The sequence below is a fragment of the Drosophila simulans genome, chromosome 2R, assembly GCF_016746395.2.
Source record: "Drosophila simulans strain w501 chromosome 2R, Prin_Dsim_3.1, whole genome shotgun sequence".
NCBI classification, from domain to species: Eukaryota; Metazoa; Arthropoda; class Insecta; order Diptera; family Drosophilidae; genus Drosophila; species Drosophila simulans.
In genome coordinates this window covers 374,501-393,507 of record NC_052521.2, presented here as the reverse complement: position 1 = coordinate 393,507, position 19,007 = coordinate 374,501, and the positions used below count along the sequence as shown (strand labels likewise).

Sequence of the window (19,007 nt, the reverse complement as noted above, 5' to 3'; positions counted from 1 at the left end):
CTTTTTAGAGGTGTTAAGCAAAAGTACATGCTCTAAGTTCATCGCTCTAATCCATTTGCCAGCAGCGCCCCGCGGAGGTGTTTCGGCATCAATTGGAGTCTGGAGATGTAGATGCGCCTTTCACAGTTTGTTTGGAAATGGATGGGGAGTACTGTCTTTTAGTATTTGTTTTGACCTCGGTGATCTGCGTTGTAGGTTTTTTTTGAATTCGTTTAGTTGACATTTAACATAGAACAAAAGTAAAAACAGAAGAACAATTGGAGGGGATCAGATGCTGCGTCCAGCGACACTTTAGCCCGTTGCTCCACCTGTGCTGCCATGTCTCCAGGGTCGTTGCCTTGCTTCTGCTCGTATTGGCCTCTTGGCGCTGGAGAAGAGGACTCTACTGTGGGCTCGGTTAAAGACCTCTTTGTTTTCCTGTGCTATTAGGTCTAGAGACGGTTTTCCTACGATTACTAATGCCGCCTCGTTGGACACTGTTCTGAAGGCGGAGCAGATACATAGTGCCGACAGTCTATGAGTAGGAATTATAAAGCGCGTTTGCCCACACCGGGACGGCATATAGCATGGTCGCCCGGGTGACGCTCGTCAGCAGTCGTCTGCTCGCCTGTTTTGGACCTAAAGTGTTTAACATTAAGGTTGATAACGATTTACTCCTGCTGCTTTCGAGCTAGCATACGCTAGATGTTCGAGGGTAGGTACTTAATTGCCCAAAAGGAGGCCACCAAGGTACTGCCAACTTCGACAGTATCCATCTCCACCTTCCTTATCAGGACAGCCTTTGTTTTTTCCGGTGCCAGTTCAAGCCGGAGGGTTCTTATTATAATCGATTTATTCTACTGTTTTATGACTGACTCCTCCGGTGATCTCGCTGCTCCTGTGGCGTTTCTCCTGTAACGCCTTGCCTTCGTTGTCCTGTGTACTCCTCGACAACAGACGACGTGTCGGCCCGGCCAGGATTAGGATGTTATGGGGCAGGGCGTATCGTCCACGGGCGAGGCAACGCTCGGCCTGGGCCCACCTTTACTGACCACTGACTCCGCTGACCCTCTCAGACACGCCAGGAACTTCTCCTCCACTCCCAGGATCACTCTTTACTTGCAGTGCTCGTCCTTCACTTCCTGCGGGCCTCTTGCTGCCCGACGCTTCTCACTACTTCCTTTCACGCGCGGTCTGGTTGACTGAATCCACTTCTCCGCCTTCAGACTCCGATCCGACTGCGCAACTGCGCGACTCGCGCCGGTACTCTCCTTGACTATCCTCGCATACGTACGGCTCCTCGCGTGTTGTGACTGACTGCCGCGGGCTGCACTTGCGCCGTCCCTTCATAGGCCGCAGGGATCCCGTTATTTTTCCTTTTGCGCACGGCCCGCTCGGGTACAAGATCCAACTCATGTCGCGTTACCGGTCGACGCGGTACCGTTAGTTCACGGTCTCTCCGCTTTGCCGGGGTCCAAGGTCCACCGCGGTACCGTTAGACCTGACGGCCCTTGACTCTTTCTGCATCGCAGACTTCTTCGATGTTGCTAGGCCACTCCCCTGCACCCAGATTTGTGGGAAGTTTTAAGACTCCTCACAATATATAAACCTTATATAGTAGGAAACGCTTCCTTCTACCTGTTACATACTTCTCAACGAATCTTTTTGCCACGTCCACTCCATTGCCCTAAAACCGCCCAAAACAGCCACGCTGTGGGCGTGACCAGCTTGGCGGCACCGAATGCTGTCCTGTCTTGTCGTTCTACTTTTATTCTGCTGTCGCTTCTCCTGCTGCTCTGTTGTCGATATTCCTGTTGCTCTTTCTTGCCCGGACCATGTTTTTTACCGTGATTGCAATAGACTCTTACATAAACATATTCAGTATATGGCTGCAAATTTCTTATTTTCTGTGTTGAAAACATTTCTCTGATGTGCTATACCCTCAGGAAGGCGGTCATTGATAACCCCACACAAATACATATTGACCCTGTGTTCAATTAAAATCGCTTCAAAAATATATTATATAATTATATTATGTATGCAATAACAATATTTTTTTTTTTTTATTCAAAAGTGAAATGTTCAATTCAAGGGTATCATATTCTTCACCGCAAGATGATGTTCCTACTGGAAGGGAAGGAAGGGAAGCCCAATCCTCGGTTCTTCGTGGTAAGCTCTTAAATAAAGATTAAATGTATTTATTGTAGAAAAAAGTATATAGGCCGATATAGTCAACTTCCTCGACTATCAGATACCCGAATACCTATCAGATACACAGCTAGTGGGAGTGCAAGAGAGAATTTTAACATCATATCAAAAAAAAAATAGTGAAATCAATAAATAAACAGTATCTTTAAGTGTGCGCGTGACAGTTTTGGGAGAATTCTGGGCGTTAGAAGAAGTACAAATTGACAGAGTTTAAACGAAAAAAAACATATTTCTAATGTATGGGTATTGCTGCTTAACGCTGCTTTGGTTGGCCTGAGAATCGGATCACATGATAAGCGAGAGATGAACGAAATAAACAAAGACAGTTAGTAAACAGTTTGTTTACTAACTTAATATCAGGATCAATAGCCGAGTCGATATAGCCCTGTCCCTCCGTATGAACGCCGAGATCTCAGGAACTATAAACGCTGGATGGTTGACATTAAGCATACACTTTCCAGACGCAGCGCTTGTTTGTTGATTCATGTTGCCACTCCTCTAACGCCTGCAAACCGTTCAAAAGTGTCACGCCCACATATTGATATATTTTATAATATTTTTATTAGTCTTGTAAATTTCTATCGATTTGCCAAGCTTTTTGCAACGCCTTAAAACAGACCAAAACTGCTGCGCCCGATGTCGATCGACACATAAGAAGAATATGATAAGAAGATGATATGGATCTTCAGGTTGAGTAAAAGGACCTTTAACAATACATCGATACAAAAAACGACCAAGAGAGTTTCGAATATAATTAACTTTCGACGTGTTCTGCTGTAGGGAGATTTTTATTCTGAGGACCACATAATGCAAGATATATTAAAATCACCTAGAACTTCCAATTGGTCCCTATAAGACAGTCTATTTGGGACGGATTTTGACTACGATATTTGGGGAATAAGAATACGGCGGAATGTGAGAGTACGTAATAATAACAGACCTATCATATAAAAAGAGAGAATGCTATAGTCGAGTTAAACGATATCATTCAGATATCCTTTACTCAGCTAGTGTCGGTGCGAACGCGAAATTTCATTTTTCTGGGATATCGATATAGATATTGGGGAATAAATTGAGAAAAAATTTCAAAACTGTTCCAAAGTGTGAGCGTGACCGGTTCGGCGGCTTTAGGGCGTTAGAGTAAGCGGGGCAAAAAGTTTTTTGACAAACCGACAGAAATTTGCAAGACTAATAAAATTATGAAAGAATATCGAAACATGGCTTGAAAATGTGACCGTGGCAGTTTTGGGCGGTTTTAGGGCGTAAGAGAGGGCGTGGCACACATTTTTTTTTTTCAAATTGATAGAAATTTACAAGACTAATAAAAGTTTGAAAAAGTATCAACACGTTTTTCAAAGTGTGAGCGTAGCAGCTTTGTACGGCTTGTTGGTTAGAGTGGGCGTGGCAACATGGGTCAACAAGCTTGTCCTGCGTCTTTGTCTCTAGAATCTGTACGCTGAATCTTAACCTTCTAGCTTTTATAGTTAATGAGATGTCGACGTTCATACGGACAGACGGGCAGACGGTCATGGCTAGATCGACTGATCCTGATAAAGAATATATATATACATTATATAGGCGGAAACGCTTGCTTCTGCCTGTTACATACTTTTCAACGAATCTAGTATACACTTTTACTTTACGAGTAACGGGTATAAAAATTAATTCCTTGACTATAATACATTACATTATTATTAGCAATGAAAAGACGAGATTTATAAGTCGGGTTATAAGATTGGGTTTTAGCAAGCGAGATTTTGCATCCATGCGATATGTAAAAGATACGAAAGCGAAAGAATAATGAGCGACTTAATTGCAGAGCGAACAGCAGAACGCTAAGGCAAAGGTGTAGGTGCGAGTGAACAAGAGATGAAACGAGAAGGAGGAGCTTAGATAACCAAAGCTATTCGCACAGTTTTTAATTAATTAACTACCGTTTCATATTTTTTATTTATGTTACTTTCGACATAATTCAACAGGAGACTGAGCAGTATTTTTACAGCATTTAAATTAAGTTCATTATTATTTCAACTTATAAATTAAATCTGCAACTTTTGTAATTTATAACATTAATTTTTCAATAAAAGAAAATATTTTTTAAAAATCAATATTTATAAAATAAATGAGAATATGCTACCTGTTTATTTCAAAATTGATTTCTTGAGGCACCTACTTTTTCAGTCAATTTCACTCACTTTCTAATTACAATTAATCAACTACAAAGTCAGTTATGAAATTTATTATTTATATCAGCCGGAAGAGGAGGTCGTTTTTAAGTCCCACTCGTTAAGCATAGTTGTCGGAAAACTTTTTTGCATCCAATTACCTTTGATGTTGTCGCCGCTATTCTATTCCCAAACTAGTAAGAGTTTTAATGGGAAAATTAAGCAACAAGTTAGTGCTCATCGCCTACAGAATAAAGGTTTGCAGACAATTGTTAAGCAGGAGATTCCGTAACCCCGAGTTCTCCAACATTGAAAAGCTGCAGTACTTGAAAACTTGTCCCTAAGGACCAGCCATGGATGCCATTAAGTCGACCAACTATCCAATGCCTATAGGTCTACTCAATAAACGGTATCCTAATTAACGTCTTGTGTTCCATTCTCACACCAAGAAAATACAAGAAAGTAGGTGCGTCTTCGGCGCATAAACTTCGGTAGTTTTCGGTCAAGGTCAACTCACAAATGCACGCTTTGGAATCCTTAGCAACGGCTCAGGAATTTGCAGATTGCCTCCATGCTGCTGCCAAGATTGGATGTTGGTAAACAAACTTGATGGGGAGGACCCACGTCCATGGATAAAACACCCTCTGCAAAGGAATTCTAATGATTTTTGGAAAACCGTTGTCAGAAACTATAGAGCCTTCAGCATGCCATGGGTAGATATACCTTAAGATCTTAGATGGTAACAAGTAGCACATCTCCACATCTTGTGGAGAGATTCTCCTAAGGAGGAGTTAAGTGTGTTCGAGCCTTGGTCTTGATGGGATACTTTTACGGATAATTTATTATTTTCTTGTGTCTGCCTCAAACTAAAATACCTAATAAGCGTTACGATAAACGTATTTTATAGTTACTTATTCTGGCTTATATTTACATCGCTTTTGTTCTTATCGGACCTGCAGCTGCTAAATGCAAGATTTTCTTGCAGCTATTGTGGAAGGCTAAACTGCTCTGGGACGAAAGTCTTCATTTAGAGTTGCAATGGATATGGATATCAGCAGGAATTTTCTGAATGCAAGCCGTTTAGTACTAGGCCCTAAGAGTATCGTAGAAGTTCATGGATTCTGTGATGCCAGCATTGAAGCGTACGAAACTTGCGTGTACATCGTTTCCATGTCCGAGGAGGCAACTAGTCATCCCCTGTGCTCCAAGTCTAGAAGAGCTCCCTTAAAAACGTTTATGTTACCAAAACTGAGCTTTCGGGGGCTTTATGAATTCCGTATTGCAGATTCGATGGGAAATATTTATGATGAATGGTTCGGTAGTGGCCTTGTCTTGGATCAGGGATGAACTTTCTAATTTTAATGTATTCGTGGCCAACCGAGTGGCCGGCCTCTATTCAGCAGCTAAAAAGCGGCATGGAATGGCATTATGTACAGACCGATTTTAACCCTGCTGATTTTCTTTCCAGACCACTGTGGTCCAGAATTGGATTTTTTTGGCATAAAGCCGAAATTTTTATGTCAATATATCGTCCTTTAGCAATTATTTTCTAAAATAAAATATATCATATAAATAAAAATAAAAACAAAATTTACCGAAAGCTTCACTAAGTCGTTTTATGAGCTTTTAAAGGTGAAGTGTTAATCAGCTGATTGAGAAAATGCAATTGCTTACTTTTGCAAGTGGTACGATCGTTAATACGCATCCATAAATTATAGTAAAATATGGAAAATAAATGCCAAGGTATGATGCTTTTAACGTATGTACGTAATATATGTGTAGTTGTACTGCTTTTATGTTGTGCGACATCCAATTTATGTGTATCTTAACAGAAAATTCTAACGTGTCCCCTGTGTTTCGTGGAGTATAACTAATTTTCTGACAATTTTTGACAAAAGTTCAAAACGTCAGTTTGTACCTTTAACTATTGTCTTTGACGGTAAAGTAAAATCGTTTGCCCATTTATGCTCGTTTTCTTAAAATTTGATTTTATATAGCCAAGTTCGAGTTCAGACATAGCGACCTCCTGGACATTTGAAGGCGTAACAATAGGCAAATAAGTTATGTTTCAGATTACGTTTATTCCGCAATCAACAACAATAATCTGGAATCGAAAAAGACAGAAGAGGTTGACAAAAAAATAGTACATTTTGAATTATTTATTAAAAGAAAACGGCCCGAGTGTAACAGACAACTAGACCGATTTATTTCCAAACATACGAAGTGGATGGCGTCTAAGATATGAATTCTTGTTAGTGATTTTGGGACGCCAAAACTTATCTTACCAACTGCAAGATTAAAAAGGAAACTGGCATCCAATCTGGCATGTGAAAGTGATCACGACTCAAATCTTTTGATTCATGCAACAACTGTTTCTGCTAGAAAAGAATGCAAGAGAGGCGTTGCCTTTGTTCTCCAGAATTTCCAAGCGAATCGATGTTGCAAAAAATTATTACCCACTATTATCAACAATTTGTTTAAAAGACAGAGAGAGAAAAAATAGGAAAAAACCACTTCCGAAGGCAGTAATAAGTCTTTTGGAAATACAGTCTAATTTTAAACCTGATCCATCAGACAAAATATTGGATTCACATTCTGATTCTGATTAGAGTTCATATTCGGAAATTTATAATGTAGAACTAGAAGAAGAAAAGGGCGAATATTTTTAAAACAACAATATACACACTTTTATTAAAAAAAAAAAAGAACTATGACTCCTGAGACATACCAGTAGTTAATATGGGAGGCAAAAGAGGGCGTGGTCGCACAGACTCCAAATTTTGTGTGCAAACTATTTGTGATTTAACAACAAAATGTACAAAGTTTCAAGTCTGTAGCTCAATTTTTAGACTTTAGACCACAGTGCAATGTAACAACACGTTATTTTAATAAACAACACACGATTCGGATTATCAACTTATTTATTTCCTTTCACTTCAGTATGCTTGTTTCCTTCGCCAGAGTCAAAACTACAATAAAGAGTAATTATAAATAGCAGTCAGAGTACAGTCATAGAAAGAAAGAGCGATCGCGAGAGAGAGAGTGTTGGCGGTCGATCTTCGCTCAGCATCATGGTGCTGGTTCCCACAGTAGGCATACTGAGTACTTGGCTACTTGAAATGGCATCTAGAAACTGACAACTTAAAGGTCGATACACTGGTTGGTAGTGCTTAAAGAGCCTAGCTTACCCCCTTCTATGAGTTCTTATCGCATAACCACGCGCATCGCCGTCTCCCTAGTCAAACAGTGCGAAGTTCTAAGCAATATAGATTATAAAACATATGCACTACTTCTGTTTAATTAATTTAATTTAATTTACAACTGTTATTTTGAAGATTTTTATTTTCAAATATTTACACAACCAGTGTCACCTCTATAGATTAAAGGAACTATTTAAGCATGCAGATTTCAATGACGTTTACGCATTGCAATAGTTGCTACGTTCACTTAAAATATATTCTTTTATATTATCAAAAGTATTTATACCAGTTACTTGTAAAGAAAATGGGTATACTAGACTCGTTGAAAAGTATGTAACAGGAAGAAGGAAGCGTTTCCGACTGCATATTTCGTCTGTCAGTCTGTCCGTGTAAACGTTGAGATCTCAGGAACTATAGAAGCTATAGAAGATTGAGTTTCAGCATACAAATCCTAGAGACAAAGACGCAGCGCAAGTTGACCCATGTTGCCGCGCCCACTCTAACGCCCACTAACCGCAAAAAACCACTTCCACACTTTTGAAATATGAGTTGATATTTTTTCACAGTTTTATTAGTCTTGTAAATTTCTATCGATTTGCAAAAAAAAACTTTTTGCCACGCCCACTCTAACGCCCTAAGACTGCCCAAAACTGACACCCCCATATTTTTGAAAAATTGTTGAATATTTTTTCATAATATTATTAGTCGTTTAAATATCTATCGATTTGCAAAAAAACGGTTTCCCACGCTCACTCTAACGCCCTAAAGCCGCAGTCCGGTCACGTCATCACTTTTAAACAATTTTTAAATTTTCATATTTTATTCCCCAATATCTATCGATATCCCAGAAGAAGGATGAAATTGTAATTTTTATCTGCGTTCAAAAAAATCGGAAATTATTCAAAGTTAGCGTTAAGATAGTTGTTTAGCAAATGAGCTTTAGAATACGATTGTATGCAGGGGAAATATGAGAAGACTGAGCTCAAAACTGAGACAGTTTGTCCCTCCGAACGCTCTGTACAAAGATGAGCGAATGATTAGAATGAATGCAAATGTTTGCTTAGGTCTAAGTAGAACTAAATGAACAAGAGGAAAACAATGAATGATTTGCTTTAATCTTAATTATTACAATTGGCCTTGTTTAATGGTGCCGGCAGCGTGACAAGACAATCGTAGACCGGGCTTCTTATTGCATGTTAAAGCATATAATTTCTGATTGCTGCAGACTCGTCTTTTGCAGTTCCATTAACTAACTAACAGGTATCGGCACCCAACTTTAGCATTCTTCCTTCACCTGTATAAGCTTTATTTAACAGAAAATATCAAAACATATAGCTCCATCGTCAGCTTTTACACCACTTTACAATGATATAGACGGATATAAGTATTTCTGTAGGGCGGATAAATAAAGTAAATACGTATATAATTTATGAAGTAAATATATGAGACTTTCTTTATACCTAATTCATTTAATTACAGACAAAATTCCAGCGCGTTTGGTGCTTTATTTTCTTTCGTGGTCTGGCTTTCTGGTCTCTTTTATGATGCGTAATGATATGAATTTCGCATTGGTGGCAATGATATCGAACGATAATTCAACACAAAACGAATCCCTTAACAAATCGCAGCAAATATTGGTAATTCAAACTTATAATATTTGCATACTTACCAATAATAATAATTTTAATTTTTAGGGTACTGGGACTGATGACCAAAAAACAATAGTAAAATCTGTTGTAATAAGTTCATTCTATTGGTGCTACGTGTTGTCGCAGGTGGTTGGAGGGGTTGCCACAGAATTGTTTGGAACCAAGTGCGTATTTGGATGGTCACAGTTAGCAACAGCTCTATGTAGTTTTATGATGCCATCTGCAGCGCAATTACATTACATAGCTGTTATTGTGTTGCGGTCTATTCAGGGATTTGCTTCTGGTTTGACGTGGCCTGCCATGTATGCAATAGTTGGATATTGGATACCTCTCACGGAACGTTCACGTTTTATGTCAAGCTTTCAGGGTTTTAGTATTGGTATTGGTTTAACGTATCCGTTATGTGGATTTATTTTATCAGAATGGGGTTGGCCATATATATTTTATACTACTGGTACTTTAGGGTTTGGATGGTGTATACTATGGTATTTACTTGCTTTTAATACACCACGCGAGCACCCTCGTATTACTAAAGATGAATTAAATTATATAGAACTTAACGTCAGAAAAGAAGTAAACAGTAGTGTTAAAGTTAAAGTGCCTTGGCTGCAAATATTTAAATCCATACCTGCTTGGGCGATTGCTATAACAACTTTTGGACGAATATTTGTTCATTATATTTTTATTGTTAATGGTCCGACATTTATGGGAAATGTTTTAAAATTTAATTTTGAAACAAATGGTTTTCTATCTGGAGTTCCATTTATTTGTTCATATATATCATCAGTACTATTTTGTTATATTGCCGACAAAATTGTATTGTATAAGGTTTTAAGTCTTACTAATGTAAGAAAATTATTTACTGCTCTATCACAAATTATTCCTGGGGTGTTAATATACTGTATTGGTTATATAGACAATGTGTACATTTTGTTAACGGTGTGGTTTATAGCTGTGATATTTATAACTGCATCTTATGCTGGAGCTATGGCCAATATAATTGACTTAGCGCCAAATTATGGTCATTCCGCAGCTGTTTTAGCATTTTGCCAAACAATTCATATGTCTGCGTCCTTTATATCTCCGCTTACGGCTGGATTTATCGTCACCCAAGAGGTAAAGTATAGAATTTATTTTAATATTGTAGATACAAAACACAATAAGTATTCTAAAGATGTAGATACGCAGTCAACGCGTAATACTATTTATTACACCTTATACTTGAAGAGGAGCGTTTGCGACCTTATAAAGTTATCACAATCACTGTTCGCCTGTATAAGCACCGAGTTCTCGGCAACCAAAAACCGACGCAACGCAAGCTTGTTTTAAAAGATTACCATGCCCACTTTCTTACACAGCAACAAACCGTGTAACAAACTGAGAGGCCCACACTTTAAAGATTTCTTCTATTTCGAACCAGAACCATCTGCTTTATGGGTAGTATCCCATAACCTTTTAGTTAATTATAAGTTTACTTAGTATTTTTAGTATTTTGGTAAATGACATGCAAAAACAAATTTATTTTACTTGTTACTCTTAGAGTAAAAGGGTATAATAGTTTCGATGAACAGTATGTAACAGGCAGAAGGGAGCGTTTCCGACTATATAAGGTATACATATTCTTATCAGAATCAATAGCCGAGTCGGTCTAGCCATGTCCGTTTATCCGTATGAACGTCGAGATCTCAGGAACTATAAAAGCTGGAAGGTTCTAGAGACATAGGCGCAGCGCAAGTTTGTTGCCACCGCCCAAATATCGATATTTTTTCATAATTTTATTAGTCTTGTAAATTTCTATAGACTTGCCAAAAAACTTTTTGCCACGCCTTCTTTAACGCAAACAATCCTACCAAAATTTTCACGCCCACACTTTTGCAAAATGTTTTGATATATTTTCATATTATTGTAAATTGTCAACCGAACCGCCAAAAACTGCTTCGCCCACACGTTTGTAAAATGTTTTGATAGTTTTTCATATATTTATAAGTTTTCTATCGACTCACCAAAAAATTTTTGCCACGCGCTCTCTAACGCCAACAATCCGCTCAAAACTGCCACGCCTATACCATTAAAAAAAATATTTTTATTTTTCTCCGATTTATTCTTTGCCACCGAAGGGCTGGGCACGCGGAAGCTATCAATGCCGTGTGCGGTTCGCTCAAAAATAGCAGTCGTACTTCGGCAAGCTCGCTCCTTGCACCTACAAAGTGTGTAGCATTGTCACTCCTAATGGTACGCGGATTGCCTCGAAGACTGATGAATCTTCTCAGCGCTGCAAAGAAGGAAGAATTGTAAGATCATGAACAACTTCCAAATGGGCTGCTTTTGTGGAAAACCAAACGAAGACGGCGATATAGCCTATAGAGTGAAATGCTGGATTGGGCTGCACTCGACACAGGCTCCATTTTAATACATCGGACGCATTTATTGATGACGGCCTCCAGTCCACCAGAACCTTTGCCTAATTTGGAAAGCAACGCCTGCAGTTCGGCATGCAAATTTTTCTCATGATAATAAACAATCCTTTAGTAAATGTATCGGAAGCCCAGTATCGTAGTCCAAGCTTGCGTTCTGAAGCCTTCCTCCGACTCGAAGTAACCGATCGGACCGAGTATAGGCCTAAGCTTCTTTTCTATGGAAACGGCTTGCCCTGGCTAAGAAATTTCATTCACTCTTATTCCAAGTGAACCTGCTAATTGCTCCTCAGAAGAAGTACAGTTCCCGAGTTGATCTCCTCCATTGAAAGACGGCCTTTAAATGGGATAGAATTGGCTCTACAATTTTAAATAAAAGGACGAATGTATGCATTTACGCGCTGCAATTTATCGAAAGAGTTAAGGAATTTTAAGTTCTGGCAAATCCTTTACTGCATGCAACAGGAATGGCCAATTCGACGAGCTTAGCGAATGGAATGGAGGCCCGTTAGCCCAAAGGGAATGCTCCAGCAATACTCTCGGGGCATATCCTTGCGACACGACGTCTGCTGGGTATAAGTTCGTCGGAACATGATGCCAAGTCATAACCTTCGTAATCTCCTGAATTTTATAGATTCTGTTTGATACGAATTCTTAGAACTTCCTCATTGGTTGCCAAATCCACGAATACAAAATAGACGAGTATGACCAACAAAGGCGCAATCGAAATCGATGGATTCCTTGACATTAACGATTAGCTCAGCCAATAAAAGCGCTGCGGAAAGTTCTTATCATGGAATTGTGAACGCCTTTAGTTGGACTACTCTTGACTTGGCACAGTCAACCCATTAGTCAATCGCAAGCATAAGCACGCTCCATAAGCTTATATGCTAGCATCGCAGAATCTCGACGGAAGCCCGAGGCTGCTTTAGGAATGATGGAGATTTTATGTTCTGTACGACCGATAACAGTAACACTGGCGATAACACTGGCTGTGGCAAGATTTAGATTTCAGGTTTTGTGACAATTGGGGTTATTAGACCAAGTGGATCATGTAATTAGGCTAGATAGATATAAGCTTATTTGAAGCCGGATCCCAGGCTAACTGCTTTGTCTATATTCAATGCATCATGGAATTTAATTATCTGCTCCTTTTTACAGTCAGACTCTCCTTCTAAAGCATCTCCTACCATGTCCTAAAATGTGTTTGGTATGCCGATAGCAATTGGCAAGACAAACAAATAAATAATATAAATTTTCAAAAGTGTGGGCAGATTTTGGCAGTTTTGAGGCGTTACCATACCAAATTGAAAAAAAAATAAACAACGGAGAATGCTATAGTCGAGTTCCCCGACTATCAGATACCCGTTACTCAGCTAGTAGAAGAGTAAAAGTGGGCATGGCAAAATATCCAACAATTTTTCAAAAATTTGGGCGATTTTAAGGAGTTAGAGTGGGCGGGCAAACAGTTTTTTTCCAAATCAATAGAAAATTACAAGACTAATAAATATAAAAAAAAGTAACCAAAATATTTTCAAAAATGTGCGCGTGGCAGTTTTGTGGGCGTGGCAAAAATTTTTTTTTCTGCAAGTCTATAGAAATTTTACTTATAAAAATAAGAAAAAATATCAAAACATTTTTCAAAAGTGTGGTAGTGGCTGTTTTGGGCGGTTTTAGTGCTTTAGAGTTTGCGTGGCAACATTTTTTTAGCGAACCAATAGAAATCTACAAGACTAATAAAATTATAAAAAAAAATTGAAAAATTGTTCAAAATGTGGTTGTGGCAGTTTTGGCCGGTTTTAGGCTGGGTATCAACACGTTTTTCAAAGTGTGAGCGTAGCAGCTTTGTACGGCTTGTGGGCGTTTGAGTGGGCGTGGCAACATAGGTCAACAAGCTTGTCCTGCGCCTTTGTCTCTAGAATCTGTACGCTGAATCTTAACCTTCTAGCTTTTATAGTTAATGAGATGTCGACGTTCATACGGACAGACGGGCAGACGGTCATGGCTAGATCGACTGATCCTGATAAAGAATATATATATACATTATATAGGCGGAAACGCTTGCTTCTGCCTGTTACATACTTTTCAACGAATCTAGTATACACTTTTACTTTACGAGTAACGGGTATAAAAATTAATTCCTTGACTATAATACATTACATTATTATTAGCAATGAAAAGACGAGATTTATAAGTCGGGTTATAAGATTGGGTTTTAGCAAGCGAGATTTTGCATCCATGCGATATGTAAAAGATACGAAAGCGAAAGAATAATGAGCGACTTAATTGCAGAGCGAACAGCAGAACGCTAAGGCAAAGGTGTAGGTGCGAGTGAACAAGAGATGAGGAGAAGGAGGAGCTTAGATAACCAAAGCTATTCGCACAGTTTTTAATTAATTAACTACCGTTTCATATTTTTTATTTATGTTACTTTCGACATAATTCAACAGGAGACTGAGCAGTATTTTTACAGCATTTAAATTAAGTTCATTATTATTTCAACTTATAAATTAAATCTGCAACTTTTGTAATTTATAACATTAATTTTTCAATAAAAGAAAATATTTTTTAAAAATCAATATTTATAAAATAAATGAGAATATGCTACCTGTTTATTTCAAAATTGATTTCTTGAGGCACCTACTTTTTCAGTCAATTTCACTCACTTTCTAATTACAATTAATCAACTACAAGGTCAGTTATGAAATTTATTACGACCTTTCTGTTGAAATGCTAGCCACCGAATGCAGTGACTTGCGCGTTCTCATTTTCTTATGTTCCGTGCTTATGTTTGAGCTAGATATACATGATTAATGCCAGCTTATAAGTAGGACCGAGATGACCATATAATTCTTATATCTACCGTAAACTATACTGCAGCATGGTACAGTAGGCTTTTTGAATATCCATCTCGAAGCCCTATTCTGCGTAGCCTGGATCCTATTGATTTGGTTGTCACAAGCCACAAGCCCCAGATTTGGCACCCGTACAGCTCTCTCTCGGTTTGTGCTATACAATGCATATCAGCCGGAAGAGGAGGTCGTTTTTAAGTCCCACTCGTTAAGCATAGTTGTCGGAAAACTTTTTTGCATCCAATTACCTTTGATGTTGTCGCCGCTATTCTATTCCCAAACTAGTAAGAGTTTTAATGGGAAAATTAAGCAACAAGTTAGTGCTCATCGCCTACAGAATAAAGGTTTGCAGACAATTGTTAAGCAGGAGATTCCGTAACCCCGAGTTCTCCAACATTGAAAAGCTGCAGTACTTGAAAACTTGTCCCTAAGGACCAGCCATGGATGCCATTAAGTCGACCAACTATCCAATGCCTATAGGTCTACTCAATAAACGGTATCCTAATTAACGTCTTGTGTTCCATTCTCACACCAAGAAAATACTTAGCATCAAGAAAGTAGGTGCGTCTTCGGCGCATAAACTTCGGCAGTTTTCGGTCAAGGTCAACTCACAAATGCACGCTTTGGAATCCTTAGCAACGGCTCAGGAATTTGCAGATTGCCTCCATGCTGCTGCCAAGATTGGATGTTGGTAAACAAACTTGATGGGGAGGACCCACGTCCATGGATAAAACACCCTCTGCAAAGGAATTCTAATGATTTTTGGAAAACCGTTGTCAGAAACTATAGAGCCTTCAGCATGCCATGGGTAGATATACCTTAAGATCTTAGATGGTAACAAGTAGCACATCTCCACATCTTGTGGAGAGATTCTCCTAAGGAGGAGTTAAGTGTGTTCGAGCCTTGGTCTTGATGGGATACTTTTACGGATAATTTATTATTTTCTTGTGTCTGCCTCAAACTAAAATACCTAATAAGCGTTACGATAAACGTATTTTATAGTTACTTATTCTGGCTTATATTTACATCGCTTTTGTTCTTATCGGACCTGCAGCTGCTAAATGCAAGATTTTCTTGCAGCTATTGTGGAAGGCTAAACTGCTCTGGGACGAAAGTCTTCATTTAGAGTTGCAATGGATATGGATATCAGCAGGAATTTTCTGAATGCAAGCCGTTTAGTACTAGGCCCTAAGAGTATCGTAGAAGTTCATGGATTCTGTGATGCCAGCATTGAAGCATACGAAACTTGCGTGTACATCGTTTCCATGTCCGAGGAGGCAACTAGTCATCCCCTGTGCTCCAAGTCTAGAATAGCTCCCTTAAAAACGAAAAATGAAAAATCAAAAACAAAATTTATCGAAAGCTTCACTAAGTCGTTTTATGAGCTTTTAAAGGTGAAGTGTTAATCAGCTGACTGAGAAAATGCAATTCCCGCCAAATTATTTGCTTACTTTTGCAAGTGGTACGATCGTTAATACGCATCCATAAATTATAGTGAAATATGGATGGTATGGTTCGCTCTTTCCTACACAAAGTTCAAAATACTGGCCGGCCTCTTGTGTTATTAAACGACCATTAGTCAAGCTTGCTATTAAGTAAATGCCCATATCTGGATATTAATATCAATTGCAATTCATTCCATACCATTCAACGAATATTTGGATAAGTCTCCAAATTTATTTACCGTAATTGCCATCATGGGCTTTGCACGGAACTAAAAGTCTCATATGGCTCGTCCAGCGTACGCATATGTGGCACGAAATTAAGGGAGTTGCAGTCTAAGGGATTTGTCAAAAACTTAAGCTCTATTGCGTCGCTACAACGCGTTGGCAGCCGTTTGGAAAATTCGGCACTTTTAAACTATGCAAGAAGCCCAATGATTTTGCCCAAACACCATCCTATTATTCGGAGATTTCATAACCTACAGCTCATAACCTACGCAGGTCCACGAGCACTGCTGGCAAATGTACGTTTGCAGTTCTGGGCTATTGGCGGGTTAATAATTGTCCCAAGAGTGGCTCGCAAATGCGTTAAATGTTTTAGGACTGAGCCGCAGCTTATTGAGCATATCATGGGCAACTTTCCCAAGCAACAACTGACAGGATCTCGAACATTTTCAGTTACTGGAGTCGACTATTGTCGACTCCAATCCAAGTTGTTGGATTGCAATATACCGCCCACAAAGTTCTACATCTGGAGCTTGTTCGGGACTTGACAATGAACTCATTTCTAGGAGCCCCTAAGCGTTTTATTGCCACTCGAGGCAAACTTTGTCGACGCAAAAAAAGAATTGAAGAAATTAACACCATTAGCATTGAGCGACTTAATTTTGTCTGTTATTAATATTTTGTCTGGCTGACAATATCGATGGCGCTCCATTCCCTCCCGACCACCACATTTTGGGGGATTGTGGGAAGCAACAGTTAAGACGGCCAAGCATCATCTGTATCGCTCAGTTGTAACATCTCAGTTTTGATGAGCTGCGTACCCTCGTCTATCAAATTTCTGCAATCCGTAATTCTCGGCCTTTAGTTTCGATTTCAGAAAACTCAGGCTACCTTGATGTTTTGTCTCGCGCACACTTTCATCATTGCGGACCTGCTGAGACGCTTATAGCGCAAGACTTGACTAAACTACAATCTTTTAGATGGATGGGGGAAAGTAACACACTTTCAGCAGATGTTTTGGGCTCGTTGGCGTGAGGAATATGTAACCCTGCTTCAACAGCGCTCAAAATGGCGATCAACAAGTCGACCTTTCGCATTGATGATTTGATACTGGTCAAGGGCGAGAATCTCCCCCCAATGCGTTGGCCAGGATGACGTACCTCAAATTTCTGAGTTAAGGACAGCATCCAGCATCATTTGTAGAACGGTCAGGAAGTTGTGTATGCTGCCGTTAGATGATTCTGTTGAATCTGTTTCTGTCTTTCGACAGAGTCGACAGGAGCCAACTCCTTATGATTTCTTAACAGCAAAGTCGAATTCCCTAGATATTAATACTTAACAATTTTGTTTCTATATCATTATAATATAAGGCCGCAACCGGCAGCGTCGGTCGTTTTCACGTACTCACTTTTCGTTTCTTGATCGCTAAGCCTAGTTGTCGGTTAACTTTTACGCAGCCAAATACCTTTGTTGTTGTCGCCGCTATTCTAAGATCAAATTGACAAGAAACTAAATTGATAACGTTTCCCAAGGGTCTTATTATTAAATGCCGGGCATCTTCAGGTCGCAGGATTTTGTGAATCCACTACCACTTCTGGCATGAGTATCTGCCAGACTTATTTTGGTGTTCTCCTCAAAAAAACAGTCAAAGTCAATGTTGCTGGTATCTGGAGAAACTCTTCAAATGACTTATGATTGGTCAATGAAATAGGAAAATAAAGAAGAAAGTCATTATCATAAGGATTTAAATAATTAAATATTACCGATATAGTTTATAAGGAAAATCGGATAACCAGACTTGGTGAATCGAATTGTTCAAGAAGCATTTGATGCAATGGTCCGACTATCAGATACCCGTTCCTCAGCTAGGGCAAATGCGAACTCGAAATTACATAATTGTTCTGGGATATCGATAGATATTGGTGAATAAACTTAGAACAAAATTTAAAAATTGTTTTAGGGCACGCCCAATCCGTGCAAAACAGTTTTTTGGCAAATCGATAGAAACTTAGAAGACTAATAAAAATATGTAAATATATCCAACAATTTTTCAAATGCTTAGGCGTGGCATATTTAGTGCGGTTTTACGACGTTAGATTGGCCGTGGCAATAAGTTTTTTGGCAAATCGGTAGAAATTTACTGTTGTAATAAAATTATGTAAAAATATCCAAAAAATTTTCAAGAGCGTGGGCGTGGCAGTTTTTATGCCGTTAGAATGGGTGTGGCACAAATTTTTTTGGCAAATCGAAAGAAATTTACAAAACTAATTAAAATATGAAAAACTATCAAAACATTTTTCAAAAGTGTGGGCATGGCAGTTTTGGTCGGATTGTGGGCGTTAGGGTGGGCATGGCAAATTGGTTCAACTTGCGCTCCATCTATGCCCCAGACATGGCTAGATCGGTTCGGCTATTGATCCTGATCAAGAATACATATATATACTTTATATGGTCGGAACTTTGGTAAATAACAAATGCAGTTAATATTATGAATGAATGAATTTATATGAAAATAATAAAAATGATACTTATTGGAAAGATTTCATTTTTAATTTATAAAATTCTTATTATGTATTTTTAGGACTCCATTGATCAATGGCGAAGAGTATTTGAAGTCTCCGCAATTATTTCTATTCTGACGTATCTAATTTATCAACTTTTCGGGACCGCAGAAATACAGACATGGAATAAAGGACTACCAGTTAATGATGATTCAGATGAAGGGAAGGTTTTATCGACAGCAAAGGATGATTTCGATAATACTGTTGGACCAATTTAAAGAAATCGCAGTTAAGATAATTAACTGTTAATACCAAATTTTATATACTGTTATATGTTCGCTGTTATGATAATAAAATATCACACCTATTTTA

The 19,007-nt window shown here is 38.7% G+C and overlaps 1 protein-coding gene across 5 annotated transcripts in view; it reads left to right on the top strand.

Annotated features, from left to right (window-relative positions):
- The window catches only part of LOC27208341 (sialin), a 33,389-nt gene extending 14,382 nt beyond the window's left edge, over positions 1-19,007 (top strand). For 2 of the 5 annotated variants that reach the window (XM_039292348.2, XM_039292349.2), the window contains exons 2-5: positions 2,054-2,148; positions 9,032-9,189; positions 9,247-10,317; positions 18,716-19,007. In XM_039292348.2, the coding sequence (XP_039148282.1) occupies positions 2,058-2,148; positions 9,032-9,189; positions 9,247-10,317; positions 18,716-18,913 (1,518 nt within the window). In that variant the 5' untranslated portion in view covers positions 2,054-2,057 and the 3' untranslated portion in view covers positions 18,914-19,007. Of the gene's footprint in view, positions 1-2,053; positions 2,149-9,031; positions 9,190-9,246; positions 10,318-18,715 lie in introns of those variants that run through there. The other 3 variants (XM_039292351.2, XM_044922637.1, XM_039292352.2) reach the window with 3 other exon arrangements.